This window comes from Medicago sativa, chromosome 2, assembly GCF_051527215.1.
Source record: "Medicago sativa cultivar Bolivia chromosome 2, Bolivia_mono, whole genome shotgun sequence".
NCBI lineage: Eukaryota > Viridiplantae > Streptophyta > Magnoliopsida > Fabales > Fabaceae > Medicago > Medicago sativa.
Window position 1 is genome coordinate 7,370,112 of NC_140750.1, and position 14,051 is coordinate 7,384,162.

The window sequence follows — 14,051 nt, forward strand, 5'->3', positions numbered from 1 at the left end:
TTGAAACTTTATACTTCCTCCGTTTCAAAATACATGTCCAAGTCAACCACTTTGCATATGTCAATGCACAATTTTGACCGTTAATATCTTTAATTATCTAAAGTAAAAAATTATAAAAATTTAATATTTTGAAAATATTTGTCGAGACAAATCAAACAACATCTTACATGCTAATATTTGTATTTATACATTAGTTAAAAAGTATGGTCAAAGTAAGTCAAGTGAATAGTGCACATTGCAAAAATTGGACATGTATTTTGAAACGGAGGGAGTACAATCCATTAAGGCACATGTACAAAACTTGGTGATATAGACCTATCCACATAATCAATATCATTAACTTCCTCCTCCAGTAAACTAGCTTGGACAATCAATTTGATTGTGATGTTAAAATTAAATCTTAATACTTCATCGTAGAATTTTATAAAACAAAAGTCAAGCATAAATGACTAGTTTAAGGAGAGAAAAAAAAAACATAAAACCAAACTTTTTCTTTTTTGAAAGAAAAACCAAACATAAACAGATTCAACTTAAAAGAACATAATTTTGCCTTAATTAGACTTGTGGAATTGAACGAGCATTTTCAAACAAACTCGGGACGTAAACTAGGACAAAGCAGACGATGAAAATCAACATGAACATCTGTTTTTTATTTATCATTCTAGTCCAAATTCTTTTAAATTAAATTTCGTTTTTGAATATTTTATTTCACTTTACTGGTTAATATTTCATAATATTAGAATCTAACAAGGATAAGAAACAAAACGAGGGTATAAAAAAAGAGAGAAAGGAGAACGAGACATATAGAAGAGTTATACATTAGAGTCAATTCTGTGTGGCAGCCCAAATTAGGCTTAAGTACAGTTGCTGAATTAATTTATAAGGGCTAATAACAAAATTAATAAAAGCTAGCTAAATGAATCCAAAATTACTCCTCGATAAATTCTATTTAGAGATTCCCTCATGACAGTATCAGCTGAAGATATGTACTTTCCCGTGATCATAACCAAAACATTAGAGTGTTCCGATCACCATCACTGAAACCGTTGCCCGCTTGGCTAGCTATTATACATATCTGCAGCAAAGAACAAATTTGTCAATACAGTTCAGCAGAAACACATGACATGTAAGTGGAGTGAGGTTCAATCATCAACCACGATAAATCCTTGCAACAATTTAAGAACAATTCACAACGACTATGTTTTACTACTTTGATATATATATATATATATATATATATATATATATATATATATATATATATATATATATATATATATATATATTGATGAGACATTACAATGATGCAACAAGGCATCCATACCATCAAAACCAGGTATCACACAATAACTACTATCCTTTCCAAAAACACATGGTAAAGCACTTAGAAATAAACATTAAAACATATGGTAAAGCTCCATAAAACCCATAGAAAGAAACCAAACATGCCGCAATAACATTCATGAAAACCTGTATTTTAATTTAGGAGACTGAAAAGCTCAAAGATGAAAGATTTAACCTAACTATAAATGTATTATAAATAAGTAAACTGGAACTGTTAGGAGGATCCCATGATCAAGACAGGTGACATGAACCCAATCCAACTGAAACGGTGAAAGACACCAATATACGATAACTACCATCAAATTTCCATTCAAACACTTCATCTTTTCCACAGAAAACCGTCCACAAGGATCCAGGCCATCACTATTTCAGCAAAAGCCAATCTCATCTCTCTGATGTTAAATCAATCCATATCAGCTACTTGTCAAAACTGTTTCCTAACTTTTCCAGCCCTCTAACTACTTATCCATAATCAAGAGGAAAAAGAAGAGAATTGCACCAAATAGCAACAGAAAACAAAAAGACCCAACTATACAGTTTCTTTCACTTGGATACCTCACTCCTACATTTGCATTGCACCTGGATACCAACTACGGCTGGCCAGGTGGTTATTGGATATATTAATCCAAACCATCCCACTAAATTATGTTTATTGAACTGGGCATATAAGGTAAGTTTTAATTAGAGGAGAGTAAATCAACTAATTTTTTTATTGAATATCCAAGCATCAGGGATCAACCTTACATCTTTTTATCAAAATGTCAGCGTGGAAGAAAGATTAAGGCATCAGGAAAATACTTATGGTGGTGTGTGGCACCTTTACTTACCCAGCGCAGCTGATAGACAGTTGTCATGTAGAGATAAATCATCTATCTCCAAATCTCTTTTAATAATCACGCATATACTTCCTTTGGCTTATTTCTCTTTCTAACGATTGAACTATCCTTCTAATCAACCCTCCAAACAGATGATTTCATAGAACTGGTTAAAGAAAACAAGGCAAACATGGTGATTTCACGACTTGAACAGGTGATGTGACCCCCTAATCACATGGTAGCAATTCCAACAGGTGTGTTATTAGAGTACAACTCCAATGGTGGCTAACTGCAAGCTTTATAAAGAAGGTTCAGGGGCATTTTCAGACCCCACTATGTACAGATCAGTGGTTGGTGCCTTGCAATATGCAACAATCGCACGATCTCACATTCCTAGTTAACATGGTCAGTTAGTTCATGTCCCAACCCCTTGAAGCTCATTGGCTTGCTGTTAAGCCTGCATAAAGGTATCTAAAAGGTACCATCTCTTTGGGCCTAAATCTAAAGCCATTACCTTCATGTTAGTGTCCCTCAGTGCATATGTGGATATTGTGATGTTGATTGGGGTTCAGACCATGATGACAGGCAGTCTACCTTGGGTTCTTTTTTTCACCTGGCTGAGTCTGTGGGTGAGTAGCATAACTACTAAAAACTGTTAAGCTAATTAAATATCAGCTTATGTTAGTTGCAACTGACTAACAAATTGTAGTTAGTCAGAGCTAGGCAAGTTTGCTTGCAGCCGAACTTCTGGCTTTCCACTTGCTTGTCGGTGATTGCGCTTCTTCGAGCATCGTTTTCTCATTGGAGGTTGTTTTCAGGACATTTTTTCATCCTTGTCTGTGAATTGTGAACTGCCATCTGACCTATTCCCTCAAGGAACATTTTTACTTATCATAATCACTACTAAATATGAAATAAATATTAAGATTAAGATAACTATTAAATAATTATCTACATTCTTACTTGGATATGGACTTTTAGACTCATTAGATTTTATATCATTTGAAGGATGTGAGCTATGCCTTTGAAAATATTTCAGGACTTCTGACCTATTTAAACTATTTACATGTAAGATTTATATATACCACTAAACATGTTTGCTAGATATATTTTGTTTCTCTTACTTCATCTACATTACTAACATGCTTAGTATACATGAATATGTATATTTGACACAAGGTAGAAATCTTTGACTTTGTTACTATTAAATAATTATCAAATTGTTTATCCCTTATATTTATAGAAACACGCCACTATATCCGTACACGAAAGAACAACAGGGTCACTTCATAATGTAAGATAGCTTATTCAAAATCAAGTCAGTCTACACCGGCATAAAAACAATAACACTCAACACAACAAATAAAGAAGTGATGCCACAGAAACAAGATGCTGTTGAAGAAAATACACCTTGAAAATACATGTATGATACAAAACTGCCATCACAAGACAAACCAACAAAACCCCACTGCTTCAAAATGAACTCAATGTACAGAAAAATTAAGAATTCAATACAACACAATTGTTTTAGTTTACTATTTTACAGGTCTTGCTCAGAATGCTTGTCAAGGGATCAAGATATAGAAAAGAAAATAGTGTAAATCACGACAATCAAGAAGCTACACTTTCCATTAAAAAAAATCTATTTTAGATTCCTTACCCATTGTACATAAGAGTTAAGACATTAGTTAGCGTTTACCTTATTGCAAAATGGTTATAGAACAAAAAATTTACGCACAAAACAAGAGTTGAAAATTAAAATAGTGTAATTCAGGAGAAACTTGAATAATGCACAAGTCCACAACACCATCTAAAAGTCAAAAATACACATAATTCCAGCCAAATCCCATCGATGTCAATCAGCAAGCCAAATTGGGTTCGCATCTGGCATAACCACCCTGAGTGTACTGTCAAATACGACATTGCTGTATGTACCAACCACAAAACATAAAGAACAAAAGGTTGTTGTATTGGAACTTTTTTTTTTTTTTGCAGTTTAGCTTGTGCTGTTTCTTATTATGCATCAAAAAACACTCTTAAAGTCTTAAACGACTAGATAGACATTTTTCGTAGAAAAAACAATTCTTAAGTGTAATGTCTCATCATAAAATATGAAGAACTCTCTAAACCATAGCACTAGAAACAGCCAATCAAAAGCATTCATTCATTGCACTCATTGAATACAAAATCAACACACAAAAAAACCACATTTATTTTCCTAAACCAAAAATAAACTTATCAAAGCATAACCTTGAGACCCACTGTTCTCGGGTCCAAAAGCCCTGTCATGCATAACACCATTCACTCATTGAAAAACAAAAACAAAAAACTAAGCACTGCGGTCTATGTTATTAAATTATCAAATCACAAGCTAAAAGGGGAAACAAAAACAATTAAAAAGCTTAAATTACTTTACTTTATATCTCACCATTAGACCCAGATGGTTTTCCACGCTTAATTCTCTCCAGCTGAACTTGAGTATCCATAAACATCTGCATCCTCTGCACTTCAAGATCTTTAGCAAACTGCATCCTTTGTTTCTCCAAATCCACCATCTGCCTCAGTTTCTGTTCTTCCACTCTCTCATACATTTCACCAAAACTCTCTATCGCCTTCGCCAACCTCTTCATCCCTTCTCTCCCTTTATCCCCTTCATCCACTTCACTCCCCCTCCCTTCCTCTTCCTCTACTTCCACCTCTTCCTCCTCAACTTCCTCCACCTCATCATCCTCATCATCATCCTCATCAGCTTCCGCAGCAGCAGCGGCTGCAGCTACCGCAGAATAATTCCTCCTAAAATACCCATCATCCATCACCGTAGCAGTAGCCGCAGCCACGGCAGAATAATTCCTCTTCTGAGGTAACGCCACCGCGGTGGAATGCACCGCAATTGCAGGTGATGAATAACCACCAGAATTAGCAAATTTCCGATGAGGAATCAACGGAAGAGCCACCGGAGGCGACGGTGTCACCGCCACCGGTGAAGAAATTGATAACTTCTTAGCACTGAAATTAGGTCCAATCAAAACATCTAACCGTTCAAAAAAAGGCCAATTAGAATTCAAAACACCATTAGATTCCGTAACCCTAGCTTTTTCAACCTTATACTTTTTCTTAATCGTATCGATTCGATTCTTACACTGAACATCTGTGCGATGAGTTTTCTTGGTATGACCATGAAGAGCGTTAACAGCATCAGCAACATCTTGCCAATCTTTCTGACGAAGATTACCACGGTTGAGTTCAAGATACCGACGACCCCATGCATCGACGAGAGTGGAAGAAGCTTCTTCTGACCAACAATCCTCGCGAACGGGGACGGTGCGTGACGGTGGTGTGAAAGAATCGTGGTGAAAATCCGGCATCGGAGAAATTAGGGTTAGGGTTAGAAAAGAGAGAGAATGAGAAGAAATTAGGGTTGAGAGAGAAAGAGAAAAAGATATAGAAAAGGTTAAACGGCGTGTGATTACACGGTACGGTCGCCGGTGTATTGGGGGAACTGGCTCGCGTCATCGGATCACTGACCGCGGAAGCCCAAACTTAAAAAAAAAATAAAAAAAATAAATTAAAAACTAAAGTAAAATTAGATTATACTTCTATCTTCTATATTTTTAATCTTTAATTAAACTAGAGTATACACTTCTCTCCACTTCAATTTTATTTTGTTCTATCCATTGTGATCACTCTATTTTTTAGATAGACGAAATGACAAAGTCATTATAAGTTAAACCTCGATCATGACGTTTGCCTAAAGATTTTGGTATTTTTTGTCGATTAAGCTAGGATTTGTGAACAATCATTCTTTGTTTTTTTAATTATTGGTGTATTCTCAAGATTGCATAAATCATAGATGCTAGTATATATTTAAGTTTTTTTATTAATGGGGTTATGTTTTTATGCAGTCAAAGACCGTGTGCAACCATGTAATGAGTGATCGATGATTGTTAAATTGAGACCGGACGATTTAGATTTTAAATCAAAATTTTGTATTAAATAAAAATAATAAAGTGTTTTAAGATCTCAGTCGTCTGACCTTAACCGGATGATATTTAGATGTCCATTGCATAATCCATTTCTAAGTTAATGAGAGTGATTTGGGAATATTGTATAAATTTGGTATTTGATGAGCAGAAATGTAACAAATATTCAATTGTTGATATGGTGAAATTTTTTATCATGGATTAAAGCAAAGTTCAAGGATTTTTCTTTTACTATTATCATTGTAGCTTTTAACCTCCTTAATATTTAGGTTTTATACTTCTCGGTGGTAAAATTTGTTTTTGATGTATGCATCTTGTTTAGTGTTTTTGATGCGTTGTTGTCCTATTGTGAAGTGGATCCTATTTGGTGGGATAAGATTTGGTTGTTATTGTTGTTACCGTATTCTGAATTCTTTGCTTAGGTCTTTTTGTAGTAGGGGTGTACGAGGGACGGGTCAGGTCGGTTATATGTGACTTGAACCCAATCCTTACAATTGATCGGGTCAATTTTTAGACCCAAACCCGTCCAAGAACCAGATCAAACCCGATGAGGCTCAGGTCGAACAAGGACGGAAAAATATGAAGACAAAATCATGTTTGTCCCACAACAATTCATCAATACGTACACTTATTTTTAAAAAGAATTAATCAACAAATTTCTTTGAATCATAAGAAACAAAAACATAGTCAAAAGTAGCAGTCTAAAAAAAATAGCACAATCTTGCAAATTAATTAGCATTTTATATTCTATAGACCAAATTTAAGAGTACAATTGTCATTAAAAAGATGCTTTACGGTGGTGTGAGACAGAGTTGGAAAAGCGGCAACATGAGACTCACTTAGAGGAGCGCAAGGAGCTGCAGCGTGTGAAGTGAACCCTAAGTTGAGGTTAAAAACAAAAAGCGAGTACATGGAAATGAATTGTCCAACTTTTTATTTCGACCAGGTCAGACATGCCCCGTTGCATTTGGCTCGAGACGGGTTGTAAGAAAGTATTGGGTTTAAAACACCCATACTTTATAGCATATCTTGCGATTTTTTTTTATGGTGGTCGGGGTTTGAACCCTGGTCCTTGCATATATTATGCATTGTACCTACCAACTGAGCTAAGCTCACGAGGACTTATCTTGCGATGTGAATAACTTTTTATTAATATAACTTTTGATTTGGCTTTTGAAGCCTCTAGTTATAGTTTTGATGATGTTCTTTGTCAAAATGTATTTCTATCTCTTATCATGTTGATTAGTTTATAACTTCTTAGAATGTATATAAACACCCTAGCAACTCAAGAATTCATGAACAAATTGATTCACTCTAATTCTTGTAAATTTGCGCATCACGTGTCTTAAAAGTTGTGTCTTCTATGGTTGAATCAATTCACAGGTTCTTGGAACACAACATATTGCTCTCTGACTTCATGTGAATCGTCTCATAGAATATTGAATCGATTCAGTTGTGAATCGTATCATATATGTCTGAATCGTTTCATCAAACTCTCTGACTTGGTTTGAATCGACTCATGTTGGAAACCAATCGTATCAATCTTCATTCTGGGTATTTTGAGTCGATTCAATATTTGTTTGATACGTATCATTCTTCATTACATTCTCCTCTTTTCCAGTTTTGTCTTATATGGTCTGAATCGATTCACTTATTAAATGAATCGATTCACACAGTTATTCTTACACGAAATTTTACACTTTCCCTTCTTTACTATATAAACTCTCCTCCTCTCAACTCCAAGATCATTGAATCATTTGCAACTATTCTCTCTAGGTCTCAAAACCTCATTGCACATAAATTCTTCAAGATTAAACACTTTTTCTTAGAATCACCTTGTACATTGAGTCACATTGATTTGCTAGGGTGCTAGTAGGAATTGTAAGTTGGTTCTTTCAAGGATATTGATTGGGCTTAATCAAGGTTCAAAAGTGTAGTAAATAATCTCATTCCACCTCCAAATGACTTGGGGGTCTTTGTAACCGTTCTTGAAGTCGAAGGGGAATCGCATATCGGACGTAGCATCGAAGGCTCGAGTGAAGAGTTCGAAGGGGTGCACGGGTATTCAAGGAGTCGAAGATTCAAGGAGCACCAAATTCAAAGGTTATTTGAAGTTTGGGGGAGTGTTTGCACATGGGTTGAAGAATTAGGTTTAATTTCAAGGAACTCTTGTAAACACATTCTATTCAACATTTGTTACTTAGTGGATGACATTGGTGAAGGCGTACTTCATCAACAAGAGTAGATGTTGGTCTAGCGAGGACGAGAAAGAGCGAACTACTATAAAATATTGGTGATATCTCTCTTCCCTATCCTCTTTATTTTTAATATTGCATATGATTAATTAAATAATTGTTAGGATAATTGTTAGTGTTGATCTAAGTTGTTTTTCATCAAAAGATAATCTAATTCATTGAATTAAGTTTCAAATAATTTGCTTAGATCAATTGATTGCAAAATCAGGTTTGGTTTGAAATTGTCTAAAGTTTGTAAATTGTTCAAGACACATTAAAGGTTGATTGTTAATAAGATTTTTATTGTGAATCACTCAATTCTACATTGAATCTTATTGCACATAGGTTTATCTTTTTGCTTATTGTTGTGATTGTTCACGCACTATTCCAATAGTCGATTTCGTTAAAATGAATTTTTATTAAACTCCGAAAAAACTTGTCAAAAAGCTATTCACCCCCCCCTCTAGCTTGCAACCTTATTGGCCATATAGACCAACAACTTTTTCAAATAAAACAGAATAAATTAAAAATATATTCAAAATAAACTTTAAAAATAAATTTCAATAGTAATAATATGTAGTTGTATAAAGAAATTTGGTCTTACAAATATATTTAAAATTAATTTAAATATATATAGTTTATGACACTATTATATATAGTATAAAGAAATTTGATATTTGGTATTATGCATTCTGTACTCATAGGAAATATGAGTTTGATAATTTGATCAAATTGAGTTAAAAAGTAAGTAAAATTTATCAAAATATTTTTAGTTAGAGATAAAACATGTGTACTAATTATCAATAATTTTTTATAAAATTTAATCTTAAAAATTACTTTTACTTTTAATGTTCAAATGTTAATATTTTTTGTAAAGATAGGATAAAATACACAATTTATTCAATCATTAATATTTTTTTTTCAATATTAGATAAAATAATACTATGTGTTATTGTCAAATCATTAATTGCTTGTCTTCAATAATTTTGTTTGTAATTCATTTCATTCTTCATACTTATGTTAAATATTATTTGTTACAACTACTTTGATTTGATATCTATCACGAAAATTCATTTTCTCTAATTCTTCATGTATTTTTTGTTTGTAATTCATTTCATTCTTCATACTCATATTAAATATTATTTGTTACAACTACTTTGATTAGATATCTATCACGGAAATTCATTTTCTCTAATTCTTCATGTATTAAAGATGACTTTTGATGTCGTGCATGTCATATGAGAACCAATATTATATATATTATACAAAGTAATATTAAATTCTATTATTTGTTACATTTATGTATTATCTATCTATTATTTTTTTTAAATGTATTATCTATCTATTACTAATGTTTTTGTACACTTTTTTTTTATTGTTTTTTGGATTTGTAATATTTATGTTATCTTTATTGTCTAAATTTTAGTTTATTTATTCATGTTGTGTATATATAAATTTAATTTTACTCAAGAATTGAATTGTTAATGGATTTTGTTTTAGAGTGTACTCTAAATTATATATATATATATATATATATATATATATATATATATATATATATATATATATATATATTTATTTTAATTTTTCCCAAACAATTTTTTTTAATGTTTCAATTCTTTGCATATCCTCGTGCTAATGTTTTAAATTTTAAAAGTTTAATATAAATTTAAGTTTAGTCTTATCCATTCATTTCTTAGAAGAAATAGGTTATAGTAATCTTAAAATCAAGGGAGGTGAATATACCTATAAAAAAAATTAAGCTAGAGATTTTTTTTTTGTTGCATAAGCTAAAGATTTAAACTCATGGAACTCTTAAGGAAACTTTTTCAATCTCTAAGGCATCACAATAATCAAAGGATTTGTTTTTCAAACTTTTTCATGCTTCTGCATTGTTTACAAATCACCTCAATCTGTTGTATCAATGAAAACTCCATTTTCAGATCTCTGTTTAATTTCCAATGCTGATGTTTTTGCACTGTTTTGATTCGATTCATTTCACAATCATGAGAATGAGATAATGATTTTATTCCGAAATCAATTAGCTTGTGTTGTAGGTGTTTTCATGTTTACAAACTAGTTGCTTTTTTAGCATCATTTCATGGCGCCTTTTTATCTAGGCTCTATTTGCATAAACAACTTAAATTAAGCACTTAAAGCATAAGTGCTTATTTAGGCTCTGTTTGCACTTAAATTAAACAACTTAAATTAAGTGTTTATTTAAGCACTTAAATTTGTGTGTGTGAAATGAAGGTGATAAAGAAAATAAGTGTATGGTAGATTTTAATTTGAAGGTGTTGAACTTTTTTTTTCTTTGCTTTGGTTAAATGTGTTTATTATAGGGATGTTTTAAATTGTGATCGAGTCTGCTTCGTATACACCGCCAAACTCGTTGAACAAGCCGAACGCTACGAAGGTAACATCTCATTTTCGCTTTTGATTCGTATCTTTTTTTTTTTGCTTATTTGTTTAATTGATTTGTTTCTTTTAGAAATGGTTGATGCGATGAAGAATGTTGCGAAACTCAATGTTGAATTAACAGTTGAAGAGAGGAATCTGTTATCAGTTGCTTACAAGAATGTTGTTGGAGCACGTAGGGCTTCTTGGAGGATTCTTTCGTCAATTGAGCAGCGAGAAGAAGCGAAAGGGAGTGATGTGAATGTCAATCGGATCAAGGACTATCAGAAAAAAGTTGAATCGGAGTTGGCTGATGTTTGTAATGATATTATGACTGTGATTGATGATCATCTTATTCCGAATTCTTTCGGTGAATCTAATGTGTTCTATTACAAAATGTAGGTTTATTTTTTGGCTTTGATTTGATTCTGTTTTGTTTTGTTTTTGCTCGCGATGAAATTTGGATCTTGAATGTTGTTTTACTTCGTGTTTGATTGTGATGTAGGAAATGCGATTATTATCGTTATCTGGCTGAGTTTAAGAGAGGTGATGAGAGGAAAGAGGCTGTTGATCAGTCCTTGAAAGCGTATCAGGTATTCTACACAATTGTCGGGGTTGTTTCTCTTCAATGTTCTGTTGATTTCATTTCAGATTCACAATTGTTCTTGAAAGCTTAATCATGCTTGGTTTGAGTTACTTTACATTCATATCATTTCTGATTTTAGTATATATGCATTATATGCATTTGTTTCTTCAATAAAGCAGTCTGCGGGACTTGGCTTTTCGGGATCAGTAATGATTTTTTTTACATTTATAATATTCCATCTAATCTTGTTATAGGTCTTAGAGACATAAAAAAATCTTATGGCATGGCCGAAATTGCGTTTCTAGACTTTCTATTAGTGTGTATTGTTTCTCCTATTGTTATTGATTCTTCCTATTTTAATGAGATATAACTAATTTTTAAATTTATAATTTAAATATCAATATTATAAAAATGATAAAATAGTTTAATGAAGGGTAAAAATAATAAAAGAGTATATTCCTTTTATATTTTGATATAGGTTTAATCTAACACTTTACTTTTACTTTAGAAGTCCAAGGGTTGCAAATTTTAAATATAAAGTATAATAAAATACAATTTATTCTATCATTAAGTTTAATTTAAAAATAATAATATTAAATAAAATTGTATGGGTTAATGTAAAAAAATATTGTAGGTATTTTTATATTATTTTTAGTTTAATTCATTTTTCAAACGTATGTTAAAGATGATTTGTTACAACCACTTCATGAAAATTCATGTTCATTTACTTTTCATGCATTAAAGATAAAGATGACTTTTGGAGTCTTACATATCATATGGAAACTAATATTATGTATATTGAATATACAAAGTGATATTAAATTATACTCTCTTTTACATTAGCCGCCTCTCTTCCATAAACACTTTCATGCTCCTCATAACACCACACTAGAATGGATTATATCCATAATAGACTGCATCAAATTGTGGGAGCAAAATTATCAACAACATGGGCACATCATTAGAATACATCAAAATAAATAAAAGTCTTGCCCCAAGATATAGTTTCAAAAATTGGCTAGGACCGACCGGTCCAAGCAGTCTGATGACAATCCGTCATACCATATTTTTAGAGTATTTTGTATTAAGTTGAGTCTATTTTTATTTATTTAGTATTTAATTTAGAGTCATTTTTAATAAATTGTCATTTTCTTATTTATTGAGTCAAGTAGTATATTATTAGCTATTATTACTATGGATCAATGACTAAATACAAAGGTGTGGCATGCTTTGAAGTGATGAACAGTGAAGTTAAAATGACAAAATCATAGATTAGTTATTATAATAGGTCACACGTGCAACATGTGTTTGGTGAATTAGGAAAAGAAAAACAAACGGGCCTTTGACCCAAAGCTGGTATTGGTGATCCGAGAGAGAAGAAACAAAAGGTATCATGCTATTGTAAAGAAAACCCACATAGTAACCAAAGAGGCACTTTTGGGGAGACGGGAGGCACAACAACAAGGAATGAACGCATTCATCATTCGGTTTAGTTTTTCCTTCCATATTGTTTATTCCTTTCGTAACGAGTAGTTAATTCTCTTTTGATTAAGCATGAGATGAATCTGTTGTAATCTGTGAGCATGTAATTTGTTAAGCAATGTCTTAGATATCAATGGAAATCTTTTTTGACTTAGTTTGTGTTTAATGCTTTTCATATAATTGTGTATGACTACTAGCCCTAACTTCTTAGTTATATGAATTGATCTTGGATCTTAATTGACTGCTAGCCCTAGCAATTTAACCTGAACTAATAATTCTGTTTAACTTTACATATGAAACTAGAGATATAAAGTTGCGAGTTATGACATTAGGATTAATGAACTAAGCGTTGCTTCCGCAATTAGGAATCAACTTAAGAGATTATAACTTAGGAAAGGATTTTGACTCAAGAGATTGATCAAAATTATTAGGTTAATTCGTCGTAAAACTAATTGAACATTGAGAGAGAAGAGGAGCAAATTATTCACAGTACGCAATAGAGGATTCGAAGGTTTGATCGTCTGCTTTAATCTAATTTTCAAACCAATTTAATTACATTGTTATAAGTTTTATGCAAACAAACCAACTGCCTAGGGCAACCCCCCATTTTAGTATATCCTTTATGTTAACGAAAGTGTTGAGTATAAATTAACAACGGTCCTCGTGGATACGAATTTTATTATTACTTCGATAGTTTTGGTACACATGCTAAATATCTATCACAACGGTCCGTAAACAGATGCTTTAACCGGTTCGAGTCGTTAATTGGATTGGTCATGCATTCAACCTAACGATAACCTAATGACCCATTCGATTTTTCATATAAACAAGTAGACTGTCGGTTCCTCACCTAGTCAAACTTGTTTATTGAGAAAATAAAAGTAATATGAATCATGGGGACGAGAAGAAAGACATGATTAAGAATACACAAAATAAAAGGAGAAAGAGAAGTATATGAAAGAACGTGCATTCTATTTAAAACACAAAAATGTGACGGCGTGTTGTCTCATTCAACTATATTTGTTCATATAATCTATAGTCTAATAGAACACAGAAGCGGAGGACAAACCCATCTATACAGACCGTGATGAAGATGACACTACTAGAAAATACTGTCTGACGAAAAAACTGCAGTTGCAAAACACGGTAGGTCTGTGTCAGGGGAGCATAACATAACTCAGATCCATCCCAATAATCCTGTGAATTCATGTTC

At 32.4% G+C, this 14,051-nt stretch overlaps 2 protein-coding genes across 3 annotated transcripts; one reads left to right on the top strand and one right to left on the bottom strand.

Annotated features, from left to right (window-relative positions):
• Positions 1 to 802: 802 nt before the first annotated feature.
• Positions 803 to 5,573, bottom strand: LOC146944106 (uncharacterized). Of its 2 annotated transcripts, none has more exons than XM_085742481.1 (2): positions 4,588 to 5,573; positions 803 to 1,075 (listed from the first exon to the last, which is right to left on the bottom strand). In XM_085742481.1, exons 1-2 carry the CDS (start codon positions 5,522 to 5,524, stop codon positions 1,059 to 1,061), a joined length of 954 nt encoding a protein of 317 aa, XP_085598607.1. In that variant the 5' UTR covers positions 5,525 to 5,573; the 3' UTR covers positions 803 to 1,058. The 2 variants fall into 2 exon arrangements, with proteins under 2 accessions (XP_085598607.1, XP_085598608.1); XM_085742482.1 differs by having other exon boundaries at positions 4,576 to 5,573.
• Positions 5,574 to 10,160: 4,587 nt separating this feature from the next.
• On the top strand, positions 10,161 to 11,738 carry LOC146944107 (14-3-3-like protein C). The gene is made up of 3 exons (XM_085742484.1): positions 10,161 to 10,789; positions 10,865 to 11,168; positions 11,276 to 11,738. Exons 2-3 carry the CDS (start codon positions 10,867 to 10,869, stop codon positions 11,445 to 11,447), a joined length of 474 nt encoding a protein of 157 aa, XP_085598610.1. The 5' UTR covers positions 10,161 to 10,789; positions 10,865 to 10,866; the 3' UTR covers positions 11,448 to 11,738.
• Positions 11,739 to 14,051: the final 2,313 nt, after the last annotated feature.